The sequence below is a fragment of the Nyctereutes procyonoides genome, unplaced genomic scaffold, assembly GCF_905146905.1.
Source record: "Nyctereutes procyonoides isolate TBG_1078 unplaced genomic scaffold, NYPRO_anot_genome, whole genome shotgun sequence".
Taxonomy (NCBI): domain Eukaryota; kingdom Metazoa; phylum Chordata; class Mammalia; order Carnivora; family Canidae; genus Nyctereutes; species Nyctereutes procyonoides.
This window is the reverse complement of record NW_026575030.1, coordinates 8,702,101-8,730,089: the sequence shown is the minus strand read 5'-3', so window position 1 is coordinate 8,730,089 and position 27,989 is coordinate 8,702,101. Positions and strand designations below refer to the sequence as shown.

The window sequence follows — 27,989 nt, the reverse complement described above, 5'->3', positions numbered from 1 at the left end:
AGACAATCAACAAACTGAGACACCGAGGTGCCTCCATATTAATTCATGTAGATAATAGCTGGTAATAATAATAATGGCTAACACTTATATATCATATTTATTATGTGTTAGTCTCTATGATATTAATCACATTGCAAGAAAGAAAGCTTAAAGGCTAAAAAAAAAGACTAAATCAATGAAAATATTTTGATCATATATGCAAATATATGTTGAAAAAAAAGCCCAAGCAATGTGTAAGATTCAATTATGACTTACTCTGCCACGTTCAACTTGTGTGGTCAACATTACAACCATTGAGGAGCCTTGTTCCCAAGTCATCTGCCAAAAATCTGTACAAGTGTGTGGTAATGGCCCTTGACAAGCAATATACTGATTTATAATGCTAGAAGAAGGGATTTCCATCTAAAAAGCAAAGAACACAAAACTGAAGTCTTTTACATTATTATTTTGCTATGATCAAGTATATGAAAATCATCCACTAAATAATAACTAAATACAACTAATCTCAATAAACTGCAAACTCAGTAAAATAAACATTTATCAATAATATCTTTAAAAGGAGAAGAGAGAGGGAGGCAAAACATAAGACTCTTAACCAAGAACAAATTGAGGGTAGATGGAAGAAAGGGGATGGGCTAAATGGGTGACTGCTATGAAGGAGGGCACTTGTTTTACAATGAGCACTGAGTTTTATATGTAAGTGATGAATCACTAAATTCTACTCCTGCAACCAGTGTTAGAGTATGTGTTACTTAACTAGAATTTAAATATAAATTTGAAAAAGAATAAAAACCCAATATATTTATTAATAATTTCTTTACCAGTATAAGAAATTTCTCAGTAGTTACACATATTTATCTTTTAATTATTGGAAACAGAAATTCAAATATTTTCCAAAGCACTCTTAGGGGTTTAAGAGCAGCTTTACAGAAAATCCTGCTTTAGAGGCAGAGAGTTGATACAGAAAGAATACTTGTTTCTAAACAGCTTATTGGTAAAATTTGCAATGAGCAAGAATTCTGCCATTTGTTTTAGTTCAGACTTTACAAATTATATATACATATATATGTGTATATATAATACATACACACATATAAAAAGATAGTAAAAAAATTTAATTATTATTTTCAGGAAGATGTAAGATCCTGAGTATTTGGGGAAGATGAGTCATCATTCTACTACTTTTTGAGGCATAAGAAGAAAAGGTGACACATACATGTGGCACCGAAGAATACCAAAGGGTAAATAAAGAAAGAGGTCTCCCTCCCACCCCAGCCTCTGGTTCACACCCAGGAAGGCAATCTTTTTTTTCTAATTTCTAATATATCCTTTTGGAGATACTCTACATATAACACACAAATGTAGATGCAAACTCAGTTTTCTGTAAAATATAAAAGGTAGCTTATAATGTTGTTCTGCACCTGTTCTCTTTTTCTGCTTTTATTTGAGATGTCAGATTAGTACACAAAATTTTATTCTTTTTAATGGCTCTACTACGTAAATATACTATAATTTATTTAATGAACATTTAACTTGCTGGTAATCTATTTGCTATGATAAACAAAGTTGCACTGAATAGTTTTGCAAACCTAACATTTTCCTAGTTACCTCTCTAAAGAGGTTGTACCCATTAATACTTCCACCAAAAATGTACAAAAATGCTTATTCTCCGATAGTCTCCTTAATATACTGATAATCCCTCATTCACAATTCTGAAACTCTCAGTGCTCTGAAGTGTAAGTCTGTCCTTTTTTGGTACATTTGACCTAATCTGGACTCATCTGACTACAATATCTGACCTGAACTAACAATCTAAGACTACTTCAAGTCTTTACAAGTCCCATTTTCTGGTATTATCCATGGTTTGCTACTGAGTATCAATACACTGATTACAGGGTAATGTCTTATAAGTCTGCTAAGGATGTTACTTATTACAGTCTATGGTACAAGCACCGAATAATCTTTAAAAAATCCAAAAAATTCTGAATCCTAAAATATATTTGACCCCAAGATTTCAGAAAAAGGACAAAGACTTGTAAATGGCATTACCACACTCTTTGATATTTGAAGTCTAATAGGTGAAAAATAGTAATTCCTTCCAGTTTTGATTTGTACTTTTTGTGAGTTTAGCCAAGAGTCTAAATGTAGAAAAGTCTTTCCCTTTCTGAGATTTTAAACAATTTCATAGATATCCTCCAAGTACATTCAGGATTCCATTTTTTAACGTTTATATTTTGACATATCTAAAATACGTTACATCAAGAGTGAGTAGGTGAAGTCTCTATACATAAATGACATGAAACCTGGATCTGTTTTAAAACAATCTGGATGTGTGGGGGCATGAGTAGTTGACAACTGGTGAACTGAATGAGGTGTATGTGAAGGTTCATTTTACTTCTACTTTTATATATTTGACATTTTTTACATTACAAAGTAGGAAAAGAAGTTGGTAATCCTTTTATCTCCCTACAAGGGAAGGAAACCTCCTACAATGATATATTCTAGATTATATCTAGGTATATTACACACCCATTTACTAATCTATTGTTATCTTCAATGATTTAAAAGTCCATCTCCACCATAAATAACAGTCTAGTAATTATTTCAACCTATTTCTAGACTATTCTACTCCACTACTCTACGCATATGCTAATATGCCAGTATCAAACTATTTATTTTCAAAGATTTTATTTATTCATTCATGAGAGATAGAGAAGCAGAGATATAGGCAGAGGGAGAAGCGGGCTCCCTGTGTGGAACCCAACATGGGGCTTGATCCCAGGACCCCAGGATTACGACCTGAGCCAAAGTAGACTCTCAACCATTGAGCCATCCAGGCACACCCCGAATTATTCTTTAACATTAAATTTATAATATTTTTCAATATCTGACAGTGTTAACATTCTCTCAAGGTTAAAAGGAACCTCAAAGTTTACAGTGGTCCTTCTTATTCTGAATGACAAAAGCTTAATAAAAATAAACTTACATTTATATAATTTGCATTGATATAGTCTTCATTACCCTTTAAAATGACCCGTGTAGCATCATCTGAAAATAATTTAAGAGAAGAATATTTTAATAAAGTAATGCTAAAAAGATTAAACTTAACAAACAGAGATGTAGATACTTACAAGGCGAAATATCTCTGTATCTATTTTTGGAAATATTCTGAGGTAATTTGGCACAAGACATTGTCATTCCAGGTTTTTTCCGATACAGTTGCTAAAAAGGGGGGGGAGAGGGTATAAGATGAGTCAAAAAAGACATTAAGAGATTATTTTGTTTTTCAGACTTATTTCTATGCTACAACAAACATGTTTTTCTGTAGGATACCTCATCCATGCAATGACAAACCCGAGGCTAGTAGGGTATTGAACCAAATTCAAGAAGCTGATTCTGCATAATTTTTGACATGAATTATATATTGTAGTTTTTTTAATGATAAAAGTGAAAATAATTTTGCTTACAGAAGAATATTTAAAGTATAAAGAGCAAATCTGCAGAAAACATTTAGCTTTCATTTAATTTGGTGAGGTGTACACAGTATATGAACCAAGGACTTCTTAAAAGAAAAACTGACACGCCCTAAATAATTTATAGTCACAAATGTTTTATAGTCACTTATGAATAGCACATACTTTAGAGCAACAAACATGTGACAAACTAGATAGATAAAAGATTAAATATGATGAGGTACAAAAGTCATTTTCCTTTAACCTAGGATTTTAGCTGTACCATAGCCTATCTTCCTCTGCTACCTTTCATAAAAATAGCTGTTTAATTACAGAAAAAAATTTAGTTTGAGGACATTACGCATAAAATCTCATTTCTTTTAAAAAGGTATCTATTTATGTAACTACAGCTAGCATTTTTTTTTTAAGATTTTATTTATTTACCAAGAGAGAGAGAGGCAGAGACACAGGCAGAGGGAGAAGCAGGCTCCATGCAGGGAGCCTGATGAAGGACTCGATCCTGGGTCTCCAGGATCAGGCCCCAGGCAGAAGGTGACGCTAAACCGCTGAGCCACTGGGCTGCCCCATAGCTAGCATTTTGGAAGCAATATTTAAAACTACATATTTTAGAATATTTATTATGCCAAATATTTCACAGAATACCATTTTAGTTTATAAAATATAAATGATAGATTAGACAGTTAAGAAACCATGAAATTAATTTAAAAATATGGCCCAGCATCCTTTCCCTACAATATTACTTACATCAAATTGTGTAAGGACTGTTCCAGTGACAAGCCCCTCAGCTAGCTGAATCATTGACTCCCGCAGGGAATGGTCATCCTGATGGACGCTATCTAGTGGGGCTTTCTCAGGAATGTACTGGAAGTCTGGCTCATTTTCTAGCTTTTCTTCCACTACATCATATACAGCTAAAAAAACAAAAACAAAAAAGCCACATGGAAATCTTAATGAACCAGCAAAGAATTTACCAGATGAATTAATCAGATTTGAATCTAGTGCCACTGTGAAAGGGACCGAGTAGCTGTGAAGCTGAACTTTGCTGTACCTTTAGGAAAAAGAAACATTCTTGGCCATATTGCTAAAAATGTCTATAACCTGAAGAGACAATTAGAAAAAGAACTGTCAAGAATCAGCTAAGAACAGACCTGCCTTTAAATTGTGGAACCTAGAACAAAAATAGAAACAGAGACACACACACGTGTGTGTGTGTGTGTGTGTGTGTGTGTGTGTGTGTATGCAGGGAGGCTGACGTGGGACTCAATCCTGGGTCTCTAGGATCATACTCTGTAGGCGGTGCTAAACCGCCACGCCACTGGGGCTACCTGTTTCTGATACTTTTTGTAAACATAAAGTTTGATTATATGTTGTTTTAAGTAAAAAGGGAAATGATAAATTAAAAAAAATAAAAAGGGACATACTAAAAATAAATACAGGTCCCAGTCCAGATTTTTTTTTTTTTTTGAGAGACAGAGAGCAGTGTCTATGCAAGTGGGAGAGGCGGGAGGTGGGGTGGAGGGAGGGAGAGAGAGGAGAGAGAGAGAGGGAGAGGAGAGGGAGAGGAGAGGGAGAGGGAGAGGAGAGGGAGAGGGAGAGGGAGAGGAGAGGGAGAGGGAGAGGGAGGGGGAGAGAGAGAGAGAGAGAGAGAGAGAGAGAGAGAGAGAGAGAGAGAAAGAGAATGAGAGATAATATCATAAGCAGGCTCCACTACCAGCAAGGAATCCCATACACGGCTCGATCTCACAATCTTGTGATCATGACCTGAGTTGAAATCAAGAGTCAGGCGCTTAACTGACTGAGCTACCCAGATGTGCCCTACCTTCAGTCCAGATTCTGATGATAAAAACAACAAAAAGATCTTTTGCAAAGAAGTAAACCCTAGGTGATTTCCTCTCCTAATTTATTTATTTATTTATTTATTTATTTATTTATTTATTTATTTATTTATTTATTTATTTTTAAATTTTTATTTATTTATGATAGTCACACACAGAGAGAGAGAGAGGCAGAGACACAGGCAGAGGAAGAAGCAGGCTCCATGCACCGGGAGCCCGACGTGGGATTCGATCCCGGGTCTCCAGGATCGCGCCCTGGGCCAAAGGCAGGCACTAAACCACTGCGCCACCCAGGGATCCCTCCTCTCCTAATTTAAAATATAAGCAAAGTGATTTGGAATTGCAAAATGCCATGCCTTTTCCATTATATGGAACTTTGTTCATAATCTGGTTCATAAATTTATGAGCAGGTAACTGAGTGTCTTGGTGCTAAACTGCCTTCAACTGTAAAATGGGCATAATTCATCTTTCATTGGACGGCTGTAAAGATTAAATAAGAATATGCAAAATAGCCTATGTGTAGAACTTACTATTAGGTTCTTTAGGATGTGTTATCAAGAGAAAATGGAACAAAATAGAGTACTAGGTCTTAGTAAAAAACTTCAGTTTTTTGTGACAGAAAATGCCTAATAATGAATCACCTACCTATCAAGTCTAAATGAAGGAGTTCCTTGAAAAGTCAAAATAGAATGTTCTGTTGAAGTCTTTAGATTTTTCTTAGAAAACCAATTCTAGACCACAAATGCAGAAAAACACAAAGTAGAGAAGATAAAATGAAAATGCCTGTTTGTACCCAAGAGACAAAATGACAATTCTTTATTTTTATTTTTTTAAAGGACCTCTCTTGGAAAACTTTGCAGGGTTGGGTGTGGTGGGGTGGGGAATGGCTCAAGTTCTGACTACATTTTAGTTCCCCATGGTATATAACAACCAGTAGCAAGGCATTAACCAATAATTACCCTTGTGGCTAAAACTATGATTGCAAACTGTTGGGAATAAAACTAGAAGAATGTGTCTAATGGCAGGCTGAAGACATATAAGAACCTTTCTCTGAGGAGCCTGATGGAGCGTTATGGAAATCTGAAACAATGGCATATGAACACAGAAGGATCTGGGGTTGTTATACTGGAGAAAGAGGGAAGGTTTCTGGTAAAATTAGCTACTGTCAAAAACTGAAGGGGGATTTAACTTTTTTTGCATAGCATAAAGGGACAGAATTGGGAACAAAGAGACTGAAAGAAGATGAATTTTCATTCAGTTAATAGTTCAAGCTACCCAAAAGGAAATTGAAGTGCTTCAGAGTGCTGAGTGCTGCACATTGCCAGGGTGATCTTGAGGCTGTTGTTGGGAAAACTCAAGCAATCAGCAAAGGAGCGAGAGTGTATGGCATTAAGGTTCCTCCAAACCTGGAACTTTGGCTATGAATTCACAAGTCAGCTGTCCAGATAAGGAATGAAATGATTAGGTTACTGGCATTGTTTACTGCCAACAAAGACAGGATTTTAACTATAGCTTGCTAGAGTTTTCTAAAAGTGGTTCAAAATGTACTCATTTACTTATTGCATACCTACCACTACTAGAGCAACTAGTAGTGGGAAGATATTTCAGCAACAGTGGTCAGAAGAAAAGGACTTTCTGGGGATGAGAGCTGAGCAGAGACCTGAATGAAGTGAGAGTGTAAGTCCTATCAAAATCAAGGAGTGTTTTAGGCAGAAGGAACAACAACAAAAAAAGCCAGCACAGGACAGAGTGAGCAAGGCTGTGTGACAGGCAAGGAGCCAAGAACTGAATTTTAATCCAAGTGTAAATGGAAGCCACTGTGCGTTCAGCGAGAAACCACACGACATAATTTACGTTTTAAAAAGCCCACTCTGGTTGCTGTGTCCAGTAACAAATACTAACAAATTACAAAAATATCCAGTGCTACATAAGAGTACTTACCATTAGGTCGAACCAGGAGCACGAGTTCCCCAGAATGTCTCTCACAGCTAGCTTTAATGAACAGGACAACTTGATCATGGGTATGTTCAGCAATGTCCCGACCATTGATCAGTACAACTTGGTCCCCTTCATTCAATCGAGGGACACAGAGGTCAGCCTGTAATGTAACATAAATAAGGTTTTAGATGTGCATATGGCTTTCTGAAAGTAAAGCACAGGAATATGTTTTTATAGACTCTACAGCAGAAGAATGAAAAGTACATTGAGAAGAGCATCTGCCCATTTATTTTTCTATTTGCAAAAAGCAGAAATCTATGAATGAAGCTGCTTTTTTCCCTTTTCTTTCAACAACTTTTTTCCTTGATGCCCTATTTTAATGTCTAGATATAAAGATAAGATTAATAACCTCAAGGTGCGTAGATAATGACAGCCCTTACTCTGCACTGTCCAGGTATGTACAAATCTCAGTTACCACAGTTTAGTTAAATAACACCAATCCCCTAACAACATTCAAATTCTATTTACCACAATAAATTGTGAATAACTGCATAAAGGATGAGCTTTGCTACTAGCACATGAGTCTACAAATCACTTCATAAATAACAGACACACATCATGATCAGTGACCAATCACATTATTTCTTTCAAAGTCGGCTGGTGATCTGTTGTGCATCTGTTCATCAGTTCATGCAGAGATAGCAAAGCAGGCACTTATGTCCCCAGCTTGTCTCCCACTGATAAACCCATGTAAATCTAAACAGGCAACCAACCAGAAAAGCTAAAAACACAGCAAAGAAACAAAAGAGTGATAGTGATAGAAGAACATTCAAATCTAAAGTGAACCACTGATAGTGGAAATACTGACACTACTACTGTTAGATAGTCTCCATACATGCAGTGAAGGGAATTCAGTGAAGGCACGCTTATTAACATAAATGATGAAAATGGCACTGATGAGAAGGATAACGATGTCCTCAAGGAAGTGGTGCTGGCAAAAAAGTTCTCACTGAAGGTCACATTTCACAACATTGAAAATACACAAGATAAAATGTTGGAAGTGAATTCAAATTTAGAAATGAGTAGGACAGTTTGCCAAGGAGAGAAAAATGCTCCCCCTGTATTTTAAGTTATATGACAATAAGGGCAACAACAAGCCACTGCTCAAAGTACTTCCTCAAGGTAACAGAATACTTTATTTCTCAGTGTTTCTAGTGATTTGGATTACAGGATACTAAGGCAGTATTAGTTTTACTATTTTTTCACCTCTCTATACATTTTTAATGGGAACTAAAAGAGATTTAAATTATTTGATAAAAAATTTAAAGGTCATAGAAAACATAACTTTTCCCATTGACTACCAAGATCTCCTTGCACAGTTGTCTTTGCTGTCCTGCACTACTGTGTTACTGAGGACTGCCATTTTATTGAGAAAACAAAGGCATAATTAAGCTAAAAGAAGTAAGCAGAAATATAGACAGCATGCTCCAGGAACATAGCAATGAGAACATATGGAAGTCAAGTCAGGAAGGATGATAGGTTGAATAGAGAAGGAAATGACTGGGTTGAACCTTACAACAAAGGGAGCTTAAAGAAATGAAAGCACAACCACTCAAATTCATATATCGTTTCATAATAGAAAGTCAACAAATACAACAAGTACTGTCACTAGCAGAAAGAGCACTGGTCTAAGAGCCAAGTTCTTCCTTGGCTGCTTATGAAGTGTGTGATTTTAGACACATGAAGACTCTGAAAATGAAGCAGGTATCTCCACTAATTATTTCATAGAGTTGCAAAGACAAAAACGAGATAATTCAATGCAAAGCATTAAAATACAGAAAATTCAAGTTTAGAGGTTATGACCGTTCTCTCTAGTTGCTTCTTTTCTTTCTCTACTTCTTGTGGTAGAGCAGATAACATTCACATACTCTCTCTGTGCACTAGCAGGGTGATACGTTTGTGTACCAATTTAGTCCCAAGTTTTTGTAATTGCCTTTGCAGTACCCAAACAGTAGTGAACTGGGAGATATGTAATGGGCTAGTGCAAATAGTTACCCTCTCACCTTACTTTGTGAATAGTACAGTTAGCAGATAGAAAGAAAAACATGACTTCAATTGGGAATTGAAGAATTGGGCATTATTTTATCCATTTCAGAAGATGTCCAATATAAAAAATAACATTAAAATATTTGAAATCCTGTTCCTCTCCCCCAATCACCTAAAATGAGGTTTACAACTGGAAACCTGTGATGATCTCTAAATTAATAAGATAATGTAAAGAGAATAAATTTCTATTATTCTTATAAATGCAGTCAATATTTTTAAAAAAGCTTTATTTTAGAGAGAGAGAGAGCAAGAGAGCAAGAGTAGGGAGAAGGCAGAGGGAATCTCAAGCAGACTCCCTACTAATCATGGAGCCCAAAACACGGTTCCATTCTATGACCATCATGAGATCATGACCTGACATGAAACCAAGCATTTGATGCTTAACCAACTAAGCCTCCCAGGAGCCCACAGCCAATATACTTTATTTTTTTTTTTCAATATACTTTATTTTTAAAATAATTTTTATTTTCTCCTTCTGGAAGCCTCATTCTTCCTTCCTTAACTATTATTATGCTTCACTGTTTTCTTTTTTTTTTATTTAAAGATTTTATTTATTCATGAGAGACACAGAGAGACAGAGGCAGAGACATAGGCAGAGGGAGGAGCAGGCTCCATGCAGGGAGCCTGATGTGGGACTCGATCCTGGGACCCCAGGATCATGCCCTGGGCCAAAGGCAGGCACTAAACCACTGAGCCACCCAGGCATCCCTGTTTTAATTTCTATCCCTTTCTTGTCTTTCATTCTCTGCCTTTTGGGAACTTTTGTGTTTTCTCTTATCTTTAAAATATGAGTCTGTTTTCTAGCCTTTCCAATCCAATGTGGCACTCCATCCAATGTGGCGCTTGAACTCATGACCCAGAGATCAAGAGTAGCATGCTCTACTAACTGAACCATGCACCCCTTAGCCAATATATGGGACATAGTTCTACAAGACAGAAAGAAAAAATTACCAATAATCTGTACAACCTAAAAAGAAAATTTAGAGTCAAAGGATTCTATTTGGAAATGAACCTGTCTATATAAAGTTCCCTGAACATCTGACTTGAACTCCAGGATCACGCTCTGGGTCGAAGGCAGGAGCCAAACTGCTGAGCCACCCAGGGATCCTCTCATTATTTTTTCTAATTACAAGAACAATACATTCTCATTGTCATGATTCAGACAATTAAAAAGAGGAATACAGAAGAGATAAACCCCAATAATTCTACTACCCAGATGAAATGCTATTAACAGTTTGAGCGTATTTCCAGACTTTTGTTTGTTTCCAGACTTTTTAATGTGCTAACTCACATTTTTAAAAACTGGATTAAGGGTGTCTGGGTAGCTCAGTCAATCAAATGAGTGACTCTTGATTTCAAATTAGGTCATGATCTCAGATCTCAAGGTTATGAGATTGAGCCCGAGTTTGGCTCTGTGCTGGGTACAGAGCCTGCTTAAGATTCTTTTTCTGCCCCTCCCGTCCTCCCTCCAAAATGAAAAAAATAAATAAATGTAAAAATTTATAAGTTGTATCAAACATACATGTAAGATCAATAATAAGCATTTTCAAGTTAATTTTTGAATTTAAATACAATTAACATATAATGTATTATTAGCTTCAGAGGTAGAGGTCAGTGATTCATCAGTTGCATAAAACACTGAGTGCCCATTCCATCACAGGCCCTCCTTAATGCCCATCACCCAGTTACTCCATCTCCCAACCCCCTTTCTTCATCAAGGCTCAGTTTGTTTCCTATGATTAAGAGTCTCTTTTGGTTTGTCTCTCTCTCTGATTTTGTCTTGCTGCATTTTCTATAACACCATTTTATGAACATATTTCCATTATGTATATGGAGCTCCATCATCCATCATTTCAACAGCTGCAAAACAGCACATTTATTTCACCAACCCTAACGATGTACATTTTTGTCATCCCATTTTTATTATAAACAGCATTACAATGAACATCCTTGTGTATCTTTTGTTCCCTAGTCCAACTGCTTTATTAGAGGAAATTGCTAAAAGTGGAATCAATAGGTCAAAAGATATATGTATCTGATGAAAAAAATTATAGCTTAATTTCTATTTTTAGTAAAGTTATATATTAAACATCTCAAAAAACTGACTAGGTCATAAGATTACTAAGACAAGAAGCCATTTCATGTGTTTTTCTCTACCATCCCTCTACCCCAGGCAACTTCTTTCAACATTTTAGCTACATCTTTTGTACTTACTTCAGTATTTCTAAACAACACCCTCACATTTTGTTTTCCTTTAGTTTTCTGTTTTAGATATTATCTACAGGGGAGAATTTATGAATCTTTCATCTTCTCCTTTGCAGTCTGTCCCACACATATATTTTCCACCATTTATGTACTAATAAATAATTTGAAGACTTCCCTGATCTCTGTCCCTATCCTTCATACGCATAATAGGTTCAGGAGGCATTTCATACATCATATTCCTGTCCTGTACCCTCTGCTCACAAGTGCTTTTGTTGAAAAGTGGACATCTGGGGCAGCGCGGGTGGCTCAGCGGTTCAGTGCTGCCTTTAGCCCAGGGCCTGATCCTGGAGACCCAGGATTGAGTCCCATATCAGGCTCCCTGCATGGGGCCTGCTTCTCCCTCTGCCTGTGTCTCTGCCTCTCTCTCTCATGAATAAATAAAGTCTTTAAAAAAAAAAGAAAAGAAAAGTAGACATTTGATACAAGTTGGATCTATGAAGAGTTCACTTCCCAGGAGTCTGTAAACTGGATTGAGGTTTAATCCCTCTGGTTGGCTGAGCTGATAATATATGAATCTGGAAGTTACTAGTAGCCCATTATATCAACTGAGGAAAATAGTGGTACCTATACAATTTCTCTTTAGTAGAGATGCAGGGGTCACAATCATATTGTGAAAGTAGAGAGTGTGTGGTGGTGATGCTATAGGACTAACTGGAAACTGGTACTAAGTACACTCTTTTTATTTAGACTGTATCTTACTTAGAGGAGCTAGAGAGATGAGGGTGATCCCTTGAACAAACTGGTTTGCAATGAGAAAGAATGGAACATAAAAAGAAATAGAGATGAAAAACAGGGAGTTCTGATGTTCATTTTAAGTTTTTTGTTCTAGAGGTCTGATTGCAATCCTATCCCTGGGTTTTGTGAGAAATCTCTATAACTATATGATTATGTATGTGATATTTTATTTATGCGAAGCCACATTCAGATAACTCACAGGTGTTCCTGGTGCTACTCGAGACACAATCACAGGCATCTTCTGATCATATCCTCCCTGAACAACAGAGCAAGTCAGATTTTAGTCAAATATTACCAAAATATACATATCTTAATTTAAAAACTGAATACAATGTAAATTCTAAATTACCTTTACATTGAATCCAAACCTTCCATTTTCATCAGGTTTCATTCTGATTAGAACAAGATTATCTTGTGGAATACCACCATTAGGCTTAAAAAGACAAAAATAAATAACATAATTTTCCTCATTTATAATCTCTTCTTCACAGATACACATGATGCATGCTTTTTGTATGTTGATATTATCTATAGCATATTAAAAAGCATAATTTAAATTCAAATGCTAATTCAGTAACATAAATTTTGACTAATAACTTGCAGTTACACTAATTAGATACAGGCTCCTTGCCCTAGCACGCTAGACTGAGTGCAAGGAGGAGTAGGTATTACGAATGCAGTTATTAATTGCAACATCCTTGGAACCCAGCTCAAAGTCCTGCACACAGTAAGTGTTCATAAGTGTTGCATGAATTCACATTCCTCCCTCTGCTTTTAAAAACTGATTTATTGGAACATAATTCAAATGCTATACATTTCAAAGTATATAATTCAATAATTTTTATTATAGTCACAGTTATAGAAATACCACTACCATTTAATTTAAAAAATTGTCATCATGTCCCAAAGAGACCCTGTACCCATTACCAGTCATTTCCCATCCCATCACCCCCATTCCTTATTACTCTGCAATCATTAACCTATTTTCTGTCTCTATACATTTGATCCATCTCACATATATGGTTTCTCCCTGCACCTTATTTCATTCCCTCATGTCCCTTTAAGTTTCCTAAAATAGACCCATATTTCTCTGTCTTAATACATCTTCATGAATACAGTGTATCCCTAAAATTTACTGACAATCTTACTTTCGGTTTATTTGTATCTACTTGAGAAAGCAATGAAAATTCATAAATCAGAGGATTCTAAAAATTTACCATTTTTGTTGTGGTAAAAAGCATGTTCTCTAAGGGAAAAGTACCAACATGATTCATAAATATATTTTATAGAACAGAGGGTGGTTATATATTCCAGGGACCTGTACTCAATTTCAAAAGGTTGATGAAATGATAGTCTCTGTATTCACTGAATTATATAATACAGTTAATGGTATTTAATGGATTATTCATTAGCATTTGTTCTGAAAATGTGTGTTTTGCAAAACTAAATTCAACATAAATTTGTCAAGAATGGACTTTTAGAGTAAGGATATAAGGAAATTCCACAATTGGGTTATATCATGGCAAAATTCATTAGCAACATTATGATGAAAAAGAGAAAGTAGAATAATAAAATTTATAGACAAAACACACCACAGTATAAAAAATTTTATTTCCAATTTAAAAATTTCAAAGCGACATGAGAGTATCTGAAAGCTACTCACAGTAGATTTTTCAGGAGAAGATGGAACATCAAATGTTTCATTAATATGGTTTTCCAGATCTTGTTGAGAATGTGAATAATGAATTTGGTTCCAACTGTTTTTCTTTGATTGTTTGGGTGGTAAAGCTGGAGGCTGCCCATCTCCAGGGGTCTCTTGTGATCTGGATAGGAGAAAGGAAAAAAAAATTTTATATTTTGGAAACTGTCTTCTAGAACTGTTATTTTAAAAGCTATGGTCAAAACCAAACCAAAACAAAATAACATAAAACCTAGGGCCAAGCAAATTAGAAATTTACAATGTCTAGTAGGAGACAAGCTTTATTTTTTTTTTAAAGATTTTATTTATTTATTCATGAGAGACACACAGAGAGAGAGAGGCAGAGACACAGGCAGAGGGAGAAGCAGGCTCTATGCAGGGAGCCTGACGTGGGACTCGATCCCGGGACTCCATGATCATGCCCTGGGCTGAAGGCAGCACTAAACCGCTGAGCCACACAAGCTGCCCCAGGAGACAAGCTTGCTTGCTTGCTTGCTTGCTTGCTTGCTTGCTTTATTTATTTATTTATTTATTTATTTATTTATTTATTTATTTATTTATCTATCTGTCTGTCTGTCTGTCTATCTATTTATTTATTTAGAGACAAGCTTTAAATACCATTATTTAGGGATGCCTGGGTGGCTCAGTGGTTGAGCATCTGCTTTTGGCTCAGATCGTAATCCTGGGGTCCTGGGATCGAGTCCCACATCAGGCTCCTTGAGGAGAGCCTGCTTCTCTCTCTGCCTAGGTCTCTGCCTCTCTCTCTCTCTGTGTCTCTCATGAATAAATAAAATCTCAAAATAAATAAATACCATATTTATTTGCAAGTGTTACTGTTTAATGAAATATTTCTTAACTTTTTAAGTAATATATCAAATTCCCTACTTTTCCAAATCTGTAAACAATTCTATATAATAATCAAATATACTTTAAGGGTACCACTATGAAGATATGTATGATATTTATTAATCTACTATAATAGTATACATTCCTTTCCAAATCACTTTTTTAAAATAAGGTTTTCAATGGAGTCACAAAGATAGCCAGGAAAAAAGGCAACCAAAGAGAAATCAGAATTAAGAGTTTGAGCCATTCCACACATCTGGTACATCTAGAGAACTTGTGATTGGCACAATTTATTCAGAAATAAAACATAATTCATGAAAATAATGAACTCAGTACTGCAACAAAGATTAGAATCTGACTAAGAGTGCTGAGCTCACTAAGGAGACAAAACTGGACATGACACTGTTGGTGTACATAATTTAAAGAAACAAAATCCAGTTAACATTAGGGAGCATAAGACTCAATTTCTGACAGCCAAGGATTGATAAAAAGAGCTAGGCAGGAGGAGCTTCAAAGTAAAAACAGTAGTTTTTTAAAGAACCAGAATAGTATATGTAATAACATTACTTGTGAGTTTTTCACAAAGGCCAGAAGGGGGAACCAGTAGTTCAATTTACTAGGAAGCATGTACCCAAGGAGATTGTGGAAGCAAGGAGATTAAGTAAAGTAAGAGGAAATGGTTCACATGGTAAGAGCAGTGACTATTACTGAGGTTGTTATTTATCTCTGGGATGCCAGGAGGCCTTTGGAAAAATAAAAGAATTACTATCCATTGCCTAAGGTCCTGTAAGAGAATTGATAAAACTGCTATGTCAAGTTACATGGCTGCTACTGTACTATTCAGGCACAGATTTTATCCAGTTTTGCTTTTTTGTTAAGTAACAACAGATGCCTAAGATATAAGCTGTAAGGTCTTGAGGAAGTGGAACTACATTAGCTGGCATCATTGTTCAAAAATTGTATATACTCTGGTTGACATTAGGCTTGGCCATATGACTTGTTCTGGCCAAAGAAATGTGAATAGAAGTAGTCACTTTTGTTTTAGCTTTTTTTTTTTAATTATATTTTTAAAAAGATTTATTTATTTATTTATTCATGCAAGACAGAGAGAGAGGCAGAGACATAGGCAGAGGGAAGAAGCAGGCTCCATGCAGGGAGACCGATGTGGGAGTCGATCCCAGGACTCCAGGATCGCGCCCTGGGCCAAAGGCAGGCGTCAAACCACTGAGCCACACAGGGATCCCCTGTTTTAGCTTTTTTAAAAAAGATTTTATTTATTTATTCATGAAAGAGAAAGAGAAAAGCAGAGATATAGGCAGAGGGAGAAGCGGGCCCCCTGTGAGGAGCCCAATGTGGGACTTGATCCCAGGGACCCGGGATCACAACTTGAGCCAAAGGCAGATGCTCAATCACTGAGCCACTCAGGTGCCCCAGAAGTGGTCACTTTAAGAAACAAAAAATTCACAATTTATTATGCTTCTCTTTCTCCTTGGTCAAGAGACTTGCCATGCTCCAAAGAAGAGTTTGGGTCCTGGAACAGACCTGACATGGAGTAGAGCCACAGATGATCCATGAGCAAATTAATTCAAGAAAGAAATAAGCTTTGTTGTTGTAAGTCACTATAAGGTGGAGTAATTTGCTACCACAGCATAATTTATCCCAAGATAGTGGATACAGAAAGTAGTGTCAGAGTAGCTCTTTGATACCTATGCTCTCCCTAGGTAGAGAAGGTGTGAAGCTTACTTAGAGGCTCACTGCTAAATACCTGCAGGATATACATAATGAAGCTAAAAATTTGATTAGCCAAGGAAATCAGCCAGGATTAAAAATAAATGGTATAACTGTATGGTCCTCCAGAGAAGTTTCTCTTAAGAGAGAATATAGTCCTAAATTTTCATAATGTAATATAAAACTTATTCACTAAGTAAGTTGGTAAGTCATAATGCCCACTCAGCCTAACTTTCCACATAGAAGTCTTTAGGGAATAAAATGCTCAAAATTCTGAGAAGTCTGTAAGGACTGCAAAAAAGAACGTATCTCTCTTTTTTTTTCAGCAAATCCTTCTTTGAGGTCTACCTTGATGTTCAGGGATTACAGGTACCAAACATACTAGTTTTTATTCTACTCGTTTCCACTCCAAGAACTCAAGGCTTTCAGATCCAATGTATTGAAATATTGCCAGTATGGGAAAATGCTCCTACAGATGAAAACAGACACGGATCTCAACCATGGCCTGCCAGAAGGGATTAGGACACAAAGACAGACATCCCCTGGCACAGCCTCACATATGTGACATTTCTAAAAAGCAGTTGATACAAAGCCTCCAAGAATTTACAAAATCCAGAAGTCACTGAACTCCACATCTATCCAAAGATTTTTTTCTAGTTTTGCATATATTTGTCACACCCAGGAAACGGCCTCAAAACTAAAGATCCATAGGGCATAGTATAAGGTTGAGATCAGAACAGAATAGTTAGAGTAACTTACTTTATTCTTGGTCCAGTCAACAGCCTAATATACAACAGTTCTAAAATACACAAGAGGAACAAATTCAAGCCTGATCTGTAAAGCAACATCTAATTGAACTAAATTTGGTGGGTATGGGTCTAACAGTGGCAATGCTCAGTTATAAGAGGGACAGTACTGACATTATGAGACACTCTGCTAAAATTGTCGATCTATCTTACTGGCATTAAAGATTAGGCATTATATAGTCAAAAAAGCTCCAGAAGTTATTTTTTCTAATTAGAAATCATTGTTCTAAAAGAGTGGTTGCAAAATCATGGCTTGTGGGGCAATTTTGGCCAAAATACATTTGGCCCATTATTTATTCTTTTTTTAAATTTAATTTTATTTTTTTAATTTATGATAGTCACAGAGAGAGAGAGAGAGGCAGAGACACAGGCAGAGGGAGAAGCAGGCTCCATGCACCAGGAGCCCGACATGGGATTCGATCCTGGGTCTCCAGGATCGTGCCTTGGGCCAAAGGCAGGCACCAAACCGCTGCGCCACCCAGGGATCCCCCATTATTTATTCTTAATAAATGTGAGTTAACTGACTACATTTTAAAACTTACATATATATCTGGATTTCCAGAATGGAACATCTGGAAGCTCTGGAAAGAATGGATCTGCATTACTACTGGTGAAAGCCAAGAATCAGCTGCTGCCTTTAGATAGGCCACAGACACCCCAGCCCACATAAATCCCACCCAGGGTTACTAAGTCTGCAAGAAGACACAGAAAAGAAAAGGGTGAAAGCACACAGGCTTGGGCTGAAATTTAAACCAAGTTCCAGAGAAAAGATAAGGAGAAAACAGCACATGCTGAAAGGATTAGTCAAGACAGAACACAGGAAAGAACACTGTAATTTCGGATTTCTGGAAAAGGGCTATCTGCCTTCTTTCATTGTTTTATGTAACTTTCTTGTTACAATAACTTCTCAGAGAATGATGGTCAGGCTTGCCAGATGCTGGATTGTTGCAGAGGGCTAGGTAGTCTGGGAGCTTTTACAGTAATCTGGATAACTGTCCATTCTATGTCTCCATGTTCAAGAACCAAACTCCATCTTTATTTATACATCTACTTGTATCTCTGTCTAACACAGTCTATCAAAGTAATCAAAGATGTGAATAGACTCCTGACATTCTTATTTTGGACAAAGGCTATCAAATACATTTTAAGACATATTCCAAATGTATTAACTCAATTTATTGTAACAACTTCCTACTTTGTATCTAATGTAGAGATCATGAGTACAGTTTATTACTTACTCAATTATCTAGGAAGATGACTTTCATAAACCACGCATTAGAAATTACAATATAGGGATCCCTGGGTGGCACAGCGGTTTGGCACCTGCCTTTGGCTCGGGGCGCGATCCTGGAGACCCAGGATCGAGTCCCATATCGGGCTCCCGGTGCATGGAGCCTGCTTCTCCCTCTGCCTGTGTCTCTGCCTCTCTCTCTCTCTCTCTCTCTCTGTGACTATCATAAATAAATAAATTAAAAAAAAATGTCTTAAAAAGAAATTACAATATATTTTAAACAATGTCATTAAATAGATCAGTTCTTTAAAAAGGCAAAAATAAAAGAATCCCCACAATTGCTAATTATAACTGGATAAAGAGACATCATATACTTTGGAAGAACAACCAGACAGCAAAGTGGAAGAGAGCCCCATTAGAAATAATTCCCCTGAGAGAAGGGACCTATGACTTAAAGAGGAAGCTAGCATCTACTATCAAAAAGTTCGGATAAGACAAGGGAAATAGGAATCAAAGAAAAAAGTAGACATCAGAGCTAAGGTTGGAGTTTTACAAGTAGAGATAATGCTTTGGATTTAAAGATGGGAGGTAGAAAAGATCTGTTGTTACAAGGAGAGTATAGAAAGAAGTATAATCCTAAAGGGATTATTTTGTTACTTATATAAAAGAAAACCAGGCAAGATAAACCCTGAAAATTGTGTTTAAAAAAACAATGCTAAAGGTTCAACTGTATATACATATCATTCATAGAAGCATAAAGTTTATGCTAATTTAAGATTAGAAAACAAAATCCATATCCTTGGTACACAGCAAATACAAACTTGCCAGGACTGATGGCTTCTTCTAATGCTCTAAGATACTACCAGGAGCCCACGTCTCACTGTAATCACTAGTGCTATCCAAGTTTTCATGGGGCAGTAACCCTACTATACTTACACTATGTAAGATGCATATAAAATCCTGATTCAAAACTCAGGCTTCTTGACATGTTGGCTAATACATTTACAATATTTCAAAGTAAACACCATTCCAAGTTGATTACTAATTAATGTTCAAGCAATTTAAACGTGCATATAAAACTCTCAGGGATATGACAAATATTGAGAATAGAACTGAAAATGTCATGTTACTGTATCAGGAAGAATCTATTTCAGAATCAAGTTCCCAGACCTGAGATGCCTGGTTTTAACCAAACTCCAAGTCCCAGACCTCAGTTTCCAAAAAGAGAGTACTGGAGACATTTGGCAGAGGCGGATGGCAGGTTAGGAATACTGCAGTTGCAGCAGCCTGGTGACCTACATAATTAGTCTAGCTGCCACCAAGTACAGCCTCAAATACAATGTACCCTCTGAGTCCCCATGGCTTGATCATTTCCTCCCATCACATCTCCTTTGGTTTTTATTTCCTTGTCCTAAAGTGGTCTGGTATCTGCAGGATCTATAATACAGATGACCTTTGAACAACATAGTTTGATCAGTGCCAATCTACAGACATGTAGATTTTTTACTGTATGGTACTATAAATGTATTTTCTCATGATTTTTTTATTAACATCTTCTCTAGCTTACTTTATTGTAAAAATAGAGTACACATTACATGTAAGACACAAAATATGTAACAATCAGTTGTGTATATTCTCATTAAAGCTTCTAGTCAAACAGGTCATTTGCAGTTAAGTTTTTGGAGAGTCAAAAGTTATATGTGAATTTCCAACTATGTAGGTGTTGGCACCCCTAACCTTTATGGTGGTCAACGGTCAACTGTATGTTGCTAGAGTCGATCAAGATTGTCATGGGAATTAGGTTAAGCTGAGCATGGACATAAAATTTTCAGTGGCTTAGCTCAGAGGAGCAAAGTGAAGGCAAATCTTTAAGAACAAAGCGAAAGGAAGTGATGAAGTGCAGGCAAAGCTGTGGGGACTCATCAGAAAAGACTAGAATGGGACAGTCCAGGCAAAAATAGCTCAAGGAAATGGATTTGATATTTTAGGATTATAAAATCTGTAAAGAGTCTCTTGTGATTAGGGCCTAAGGATAAAGCTATGAATGAATTTGGAGAATTCCTCATTGTATTCAACCAGACATCCATACGTCAAATATGTAAACAGATAAATGGCTGATAAATATACTTAAAGGCTGCCAGTATATCCCTCCAATTAACTAAAATTATACAATTATTGTAGTTAACATCTACTAAGTACTTTTTCTCTGCTTAACCATTCATCTTATTTACTGTTCACAGCAACCGTCTGAGGTAGATATTATCATTCTTTTTTTTTTTTAACAGGTGAGGAAATTAAGGCTTAGAGATAAAATGACTCACCCAAGGTCACATAATAAGAAGTGGTGGGACCAAGTTTTAAACCCAGTCTGAATCCAGAGCTTGTGCTCTGAACATTATGCTATAGTTGCACTTTAAACAAAATAACTGCAAAAAAGCAGGAGCAAAGTTATTTTAAACCAGAGGTTTTCGAACTTTATGTAACAGTAGACTTTTCTCCAAATACAATGCTTCTCAGAAGCCAATTTATAAAATAGATAAGGGCTAAGCAAGCTCTTACAGTATCTGAGCCCTCAACAGAACTTATCAGAGCATATCTCAAACATGACTATTTTCTATCAAGCCATTTGGTTATATAAGTAGTAATACCGCTGTATTATTTAAATGGAAAGAATACTAGATCAGTAGAGATCTGTGCTCCAATAACATGCACTTTAATCAGTTAACGTATTTCTAACTCAATGATTTTAATATATTTAAAACCAGAAACTTGCCTAAAATTGTGGTGGTGGTGGTGGGGTGAATGGGAGCAGAGTTTGAAACACTGTGTTCAAATCTATCCACACAAAAAAACTTTGTGGAGAAACTACTACCTGTATTAACTTTTGGACATATAGAAAGGAGAAGAGGAGATGGGAATATAATTCTAAAAGTGTTCCAATGCACAACTCTCATATTGGGATTTTTCAGTATAAATAACTTGCTTATCTTCAACTTTGATATTTTAAGAAATGTTAAGAGCAAATAATGAAAATGTTACTTTTCAGTGCACTTTGCTGTCAACAGAGCAATATATTTTAACACAGCAGCAAAAAAATATATTTTAAAAAGCAACAATCTTACATGTAACGTGTACTGTAACACAGCAGCAAAAAGGTTACCTGTCAGTGAAGCCAGGTAGGCAAAAACTTTGCTAGTTTACTTGAATCCAGTCAGCTTTAAATTTCCTCATGAATGCTTCAATAGCAGCAGTGAAAACTGCCTATTTTGCATTCACAGCAGCTCTCTGTTGCTGTCTTTAGCAATTTGAATAAAAATAAAAAATAAAATCTTAACCACCCAACTCATGTTTTATGATTTTGTAGAAATGTCCGAGTTTCCTTGTTACATTATTAATGGGTTTATATTAACATTTGTGGTGTGAATTTAATAAAATAAACACCTGTTAGTGTTTTCAAATTAATTGAGGGTTATTGTTTTTCTCAGAAAATCACAAACTAAAACAGTCTAATTTTCTGTGAAACATTTAAAGAAAGGAAGGAAATGGTAGACTGTAGTTTCAATAAACCCTCCCTAGAAACGATAACTTTATTCTAAGCAGTACAAACAACCTCCTATTTGTTTCCATAATAAATACACCTATGAGTTAATAGTGGTTTCTCCTTGTGACGCAGGTGACCGTACCCAGGGACTGAAATTTGGACCCATGTTTCACCTGAAAAGCTGTGTTCTCACTAAAAAATCAGGAAACTGGTGAGATGATCTGAAGAGTTATTCCAATACATGTTGAAATGCTCTGTGCTTCGTCCAAAACCTTGTCCAAATTCTTTCCACATTTGGCCAAAACTAAAACCTATGGATTCTAAGTTGTAAAGTATTTTCTCTGGATTACAAATATCAGTCAACCAACCAATTGGTCAATCAATCAACAAAGTCTTGTCTAGGACACAAAGTTCTGTTGGTTGGCTTAGGTAGGGAAGGCCTGAATTTTAGTTCTATAAACTAGGACAAGTTCTGTTAAGTGTGGCTTTCTCATCTACAAAATAGGGATTTACAGGTCTTTGCTATGTCACTGAGTTGTCTTGAACAGTGAGATCATTTCTGAAGCTGATTGTAAGCAATTAATGTAAGTTATATGTTTATCATTAAGCTTATCTTTTCAGAATTCTCTCATTATTCTTAAATTAAAACTGGATAAACTTTAAATGCAATGTTAAGAGATTTAAAACTGAATACAAACACATAAACCTCATAAAATACATGTCTGAAAAGAAAGGCCCAAGCATTTGAAATTCTTGTGGCACAAATGGAGAAGCAGAAACCATTCAATTCCAATCCCTCCTGAACTTGCATCTCCATTAAAGGTCAGGAAACCAGAACAAAGGTTTTTTTTTTTTTTTTGGCTTGAGGATCCTATAAAATTTACATATGGAAATACTCAATTGTATGTGTGTGTATATATTCGTGTGTGTGTGTTGTGTGTGTGTGTGTGTGTGTGTGTGTGAAAAGGGCTCTTCAAAAAATGGATTGAGGTCATTTGGTTAGGTCTGGAGAATTAATTGTTTTGTTCTGCAGTATGACAGGCTTTGAGATTCCTCTATATGGTTTATTTCTAGTGCTGACAGCATATCATTCTAAATTTAATCAAAATTAGAAAATATATAATTATTAAAAATCAAAGTTTACAATGATAATTTTTAAAGTAATGAAAAATTACATTTCCATCAACCTTGTCTCCTGTCAACTTATTCTCCAGGTGTGTCACTGTGCAGTGTATATCTTTCCTCTTCTATCCTTTTTACTGTACACAAAAAACAAAACGTTTTACCAAGATATGTTACTGAGACTAAAATTCCACTTCTTTTTTTTTAAAGATTTTATTTGTTTATTCATAGAGATAGAGAGAGAGAAAGGCAGAGACACAGGCAGAGGGAGAAGCAGGCTCCATGCAGGGGCTCAACCGCTGAGCCACCCGGGCTGCCCCCACTTGTTTTAAGAGCTTAGCCACTCTTCCTTGGCTGGCCCTATAGTGAGGACAACTATAGGACCTCCAGTATATCTTGTCATGTTTCTGGAGCTCCTATACCTAACCTGCTTTGCTAACCAATCTGTCTACTCTTCCACCCATCACTCTCAGACTTCGCTTTCTTCAGCCCTGATGAGTCACTACATCCTACACCCCTTCCTTCTTCTCAACAATTACTTTTTTTACTTATCTATGCATTTATAAAGAATTTTACTTTTTCCCCTAATTCTCACACTGTTTTTACTTGCATATGGACTAACTGCAGTGTGCAAACCAATACATCAAGATATTGCATGTTAATGTGAGGGTAAGCATGTTACACATTAAGGTGATGGGTTATAAACACTGAATTTTGTGTATACTTTCTACAACTTATTTTCAGTATGATGATCATCTTACTTCTTCTTTGCTACTAAACTTTTCCCATTGTCTATTCATTCTTATGGTTCCCTTCCTGAAAAATATTAAGAAAACTCTTTTAGTATATTACTGCTTGAACACAGTGCTATATTATCTGCAGAAACTAAAGATTTAAGAACATACTAAGTCAACAAAATAATAAGAGGGTTTTGTTTTTTTGGTGGTGGTGGTGGAGCAATACAAAGAATTCTCAGCAACAAATAAGCACATTTATGAATACATAAAAAATTTAAAATATTGAATAAATAAATGCTTGTATCAATTACCCTAATTTTTTTCTTTTTTTTAAATTTATGATAGTCACAGAGAGAGAGAGAGAGAGAGAGAGAGGCAGAGACACAGGCAGAGGGAGAAGCAGGCTCCATGCACCGGGAGCCTGATGTGGGATTCGATCCTGGGTCTCCAGGATCACGCCCTGGGCCAAAGGCAGGCGCCAAACTGCTGCGCCACCCAGGGATCCCAATTACCCTAATTTCTGAGACTATTTCAAATGAAACAATCTAGGGAATTATTATTTATAAGAAGGAAGTTAAATGTAAAAGGTCTTACGGTGATGACTCCAGAACGATGCTATTAGCTTGTGTTGAAGATGGAGATCTGTGATTTACAAATACTTCGCTTGGGGAAGTATGAACAACATGGTCTACCAAATGACCAACTGAAGATGGACGTAACCGGGTTCCCTCTTGTGTGAATGCAGAATTTCGACTACATGAAGAGGAAGAAAAATTGAGTGAAAATGGGCTTTAAATAATTTTTTCTAGTTTCTTACTTCTATAATTACATTAGAAAGTGGGAATGTGTTTTAAGACTAAACAACATTGACTAAGCAAAATCTCTGACAAAAATAGTATGATGCAAATAGAAAGAATACCTAATGGGAAGTCCAAGATCCGAACTACAGTCAGTGATCTGCCACAGAGTTTTACCTCTTTAATCTATTATCTCTACCAACCTTAATGTCTGAAGGTTTTAGCCACTACAACTTTTTGTCTTAATTGGCATTTACAGGATTACAGCATTTATACTTCATTTTATTGCATTTTGCTTTATTGCTTTTTTTTTTAAGATTTTTTTTTAGAGAGAGAGAAAGAGAGAGAGAACACGAGCAGGGAGAAGGGCAGAGGGAAAGAATCTCAAGCAGACTCCTCTCTGAGTGCACAGCCTGATGCAGGCCTCGATCCAACAATGCCAAGATCATGACCTGAGCTGAAATCAAGAGTCAGACACTCAACTGACTGAACCACCCAGGAGCCCCTCTTTAAAAAAAAAAAAAAAAAAAAGTATTGAAGGGTCCCAGTAACTATGGGGAGGAGCAAGTCTATTGATTCCATTTCTCTAACAGCATTTGCTCACTTCATGTCTCTGCTACATTTGGGCAATTCTTGCATTATTTCAAACTTTATAATTATTATTTTTGTTACAGTAATCTGTGATTAGTGATTATGACTTGCTGAAAGCTTAGATGATGGTTAGCATTTTTTAAAATATGCACATTGGTTTTTTGCACATATTGCACATTTAATGGGATATTGTAGGGTATAAATATAACTTCTATATGTAACTAAAAAACAAAAAGATTCACTGATTTGCTTCACTGCAGTGGTTGAACCAAATCTGCAATACTTCCAAGGTATGCCTATATAAAATAATGAATGTATGAATAAATAATTCAGAAATATCTCTGGTCTGTGTTCTTTTTTAGTCCTTACAAAAGTTTTTATTTACAGGAGTTTTTAAAATTCTTAAAAATAAATAATGAATAACACATTTCCATCTTTATAAGCGACAGTCACATGAACTATTATCATTACTATTATTAATTATGACAGCTAACATTTGAACACTTATGTGTGAGGCATTGTTCTAAGCATTTTATATATTGCTTCATTTAACCTTTATAACAATACTACAAGAAAGACACTGTTATTGTAATTTTGTAGATGAGGAAAATGGAACAAAGAGATTAATTAACTTGTTCAAACTTAGGGACGCCTGGTGACTCAGCAGTTGAGTGTCTGCCTTTGGCTCAGGGCGTGACCCCGCGTTCCCGGGATCAGGTCCCACATCGGGCTCCCTGCATGGAGCCTGCTTCTCCCTCTGTCTCTCTTTCTCTCCGTGTCTCTCATGAATAAATATATAAAATCATTAAAACAAAAACAAAAACAAAGTTCAAACTTACAGTGACTCCAGGGCCCATGCTCTTAACCATCATACTGTACTGTCTCAGTAGAACTGAGGAAAAAACCAACTTTTTTAGATCCTATCTAAAATTGTTTCATTATCTAGGAAGCTTAATCAAAGCTACTGCTAACTAATTAACTCAATCATCTTTCCTGTGTCTTCTATAATTTGCTGTAATTGTTTAGTGGTACTAGTAACAAATGGAGACATGGCTGGCTGGAAAATAAACCAAAAAGATGGTTATGGATTTTCTTCAAATTGTTGATTAGCTTCTGAATATATGGTAGTATTTTATTTAAAAAGATGATTTAGCAATCTGCAAATAGTAAGAGAAAAACTTTTGAGTCTTATCTTTTTTAGCAGCTAGGAAGACATGCAGGTAAGGAGCTAATGTTCTCTGAACGAAACTTTACTTTTAATATGGTAGATGTTTATTCTTGGGCTGACAAACACCCACGGGTGACAAAATTTTTAGAATTTAGTACAGGGGTGCCTGGGTGGCTCAGTTCTTTAGGCATGTGACTCTTGATTTCAGCTCAGGTTGTGATCTTGGGGTTGTGGGATCGAGCCTTGTGTCAGGCTCTGCACTCAGTGCTGAGTCTGCTTGTCCCTTTCCCTCTGTTCCTCCCCACACTGCTCTCTAAGATAAATAAGTAACATCTTTATTACAAAGCAGAATTTAATTGTGTTTAAACATTTCTAAAGTTAGACTTCTTTAAATATTACATTCCACACCAAAATTCAAATATTTTATATTCAACCTTTTGGTTAAACAAAATCTATGAACACACTGATATCTGTTTATCGTTACCTAGGTATGCACATATATTACACACATTTGTTAGCACATTATAAAATTAAAATCTTCAGCCAGTACAAGTTGATTATAATATTTTTATTTATACCAAAGCATACAGTTTTTGTGAGAAATACTAGGATAAAGTATATAAACAGTAAATGGTGGTAACATAGGCTTCTTAGTGAAAATATGGCTCAGCTTATGGGAATTTACATTGGAAACCCCTTTTTCCAGACCACAGAAAGTGGTGGAACAGCTTAGGTAAGAATCACAATCACTGAGCATTTTCAAACAATATATGCTTCCCTAGAAATTCTGTTGGAGAGCTGCATGAAAAAGGATTATGTAAATAATGACCTCATTTCCAGATTTTAAGTCTACTAACTGATCTTGATTTAATGGTTAGAGACCCATACTGTACAGGAAAGTGTGCTTCCATGTTCAATGTTCTGCTCTCTCATTCACTAAGACTTTTCCATGCCACTAATGCAGTAAGCTGCAGGCTCTGAGAAAATAATGCTCTGGAGCAAAAAAAGTCACACTTGACTAAAATATTTAAATGTAAAGATTTACCTATGTCAATCTTCAGGCAAATCTACAGTAAATTTGTACTTACTGATTAGGAGTTCCAGGTGGAGACCGTGATGGAAGGCTCTGTGTTTCTAACCTGTCATCAGATAATGAATTTCTGCTTACTACTTCCCAATCCATTAATTTCCGTGCCAAGGGCTTACTTGGGGATCTGCAGAAATAATTTGGTAAGTAAACATTTTTATTTTTATACCTCCAACTATAAACCAAATCTCAGAATTTGTCTTAATAGATCATATTCTATTTTTTTAGATTTATTTATTTATTTATTTATTCATTCATTCATTCATTCATTCATGAGAGACATA

At 36.0% G+C, this 27,989-nt stretch overlaps 1 protein-coding gene across 4 annotated transcripts in view; it reads right to left on the bottom strand.

Annotated features, from left to right (window-relative positions):
* Nucleotides 1-27,989, bottom strand: part of PTPN4 (protein tyrosine phosphatase non-receptor type 4) — a 206,525-nt gene that overhangs the window by 19,075 nt on the left and 159,461 nt on the right. For all 4 annotated transcript variants that reach the window (XM_055316224.1, XM_055316225.1, XM_055316226.1 and 1 more), the window contains 10 exons: nucleotides 27,707-27,832; nucleotides 24,657-24,815; nucleotides 14,016-14,175; nucleotides 12,702-12,785; nucleotides 12,552-12,608; nucleotides 7,250-7,406; nucleotides 4,218-4,384; nucleotides 3,132-3,222; nucleotides 2,987-3,048; nucleotides 256-402 (listed from right to left, as the gene is read on the bottom strand). In XM_055316224.1, coding sequence (XP_055172199.1) covers nucleotides 256-402; nucleotides 2,987-3,048; nucleotides 3,132-3,222; nucleotides 4,218-4,384; nucleotides 7,250-7,406; nucleotides 12,552-12,608; nucleotides 12,702-12,785; nucleotides 14,016-14,175; nucleotides 24,657-24,815; nucleotides 27,707-27,832 — 1,210 coding nt within the window. The remainder of the gene's footprint in view (nucleotides 1-255; nucleotides 403-2,986; nucleotides 3,049-3,131; nucleotides 3,223-4,217; nucleotides 4,385-7,249; nucleotides 7,407-12,551; nucleotides 12,609-12,701; nucleotides 12,786-14,015; nucleotides 14,176-24,656; nucleotides 24,816-27,706; nucleotides 27,833-27,989) is intronic.